Below are 703 nucleotides of genomic sequence, written 5' to 3'. Positions count from 1 at the left end.
CAAAAGGGCAGCCGGGGAGCTGCGGGCCGGTCAGCCTCGCCCCCACCCTCGGGAAGGTGGTGGAACCCCCCGGGAACCATCCCCGGGCAGGTGAAGGTCAGCAGCAGCCAGCATGGCTTTTCCCGGGGGAGGAGACCAGCTCGATAAACTTCTATGATGAATTTATGGGCCCGGCAGACGAGGGGAGAGCAGCTGATACTGTCTACCCGGACTTCAGTTTTGCCTTTGACACCGTCTCCCATAAGATCCGCCTAGACAAGCTGTTGATGTCCGGGCACGAGGTCTAGTTGGAGGCCAGTAACCGGTGGTGTAGCCCAGGGGTCAATACTGGCTCCAGTGCTGTTTAACATCTTCGTTAGTGATCCGGATGACGGGGCAGGGCGCACCCTCAGCAGGTTTGCAGATGACACCCAAATGGGAGGAGCGGCTGATACTCCGGAGGGTCGTGCTGCCGTCCAGAGGGACCTGGACAGGCTGGAGAAATGGGCTGGCAGGAACCTCCTGAAGTTCTCCTGAACGAGGAGACGTGCAGAGTCCTGCTCCCGGGGAGGAACAACCCCAGGCAGCGGGACAGGCTGGGGACCGCAAAAAGGCCCCGGGGGTGCTGGCGGGCGCCAAGCTGAACACGAGCTGCAAAGAAGACTCGTGGTGTCCTGGGCTGCCTTAGGCAGAGCATTGCCAGGAGTGGAGGGGGGGGGGGGTC

At 62.0% G+C, this 703-nt stretch overlaps 1 protein-coding gene across 1 annotated transcript in view; it reads left to right on the top strand.

Annotated features, from left to right (window-relative positions):
* The first annotated feature begins 164 nt into the window (after positions 1-164).
* PLLP (plasmolipin) overlaps positions 165-703 on the top strand; it is a 5,129-nt gene continuing 4,590 nt past the window's right edge. The window contains exon 1 of the mRNA XM_009290817.1: positions 165-281. Within this exon, the coding sequence (XP_009289092.1) occupies positions 165-281 (117 nt within the window). The remainder of the gene's footprint in view (positions 282-703) is intronic.

This window comes from Aptenodytes forsteri, unplaced genomic scaffold (assembly GCF_000699145.1).
Source record: "Aptenodytes forsteri isolate BGI_AS27 unplaced genomic scaffold, ASM69914v1 Scaffold14, whole genome shotgun sequence".
NCBI classification, from domain to species: domain Eukaryota; kingdom Metazoa; phylum Chordata; class Aves; order Sphenisciformes; family Spheniscidae; genus Aptenodytes; species Aptenodytes forsteri.
Note: the sequence above shows the minus strand (reverse complement) of the source record. Positions and strands in the feature narration are given on the sequence as shown.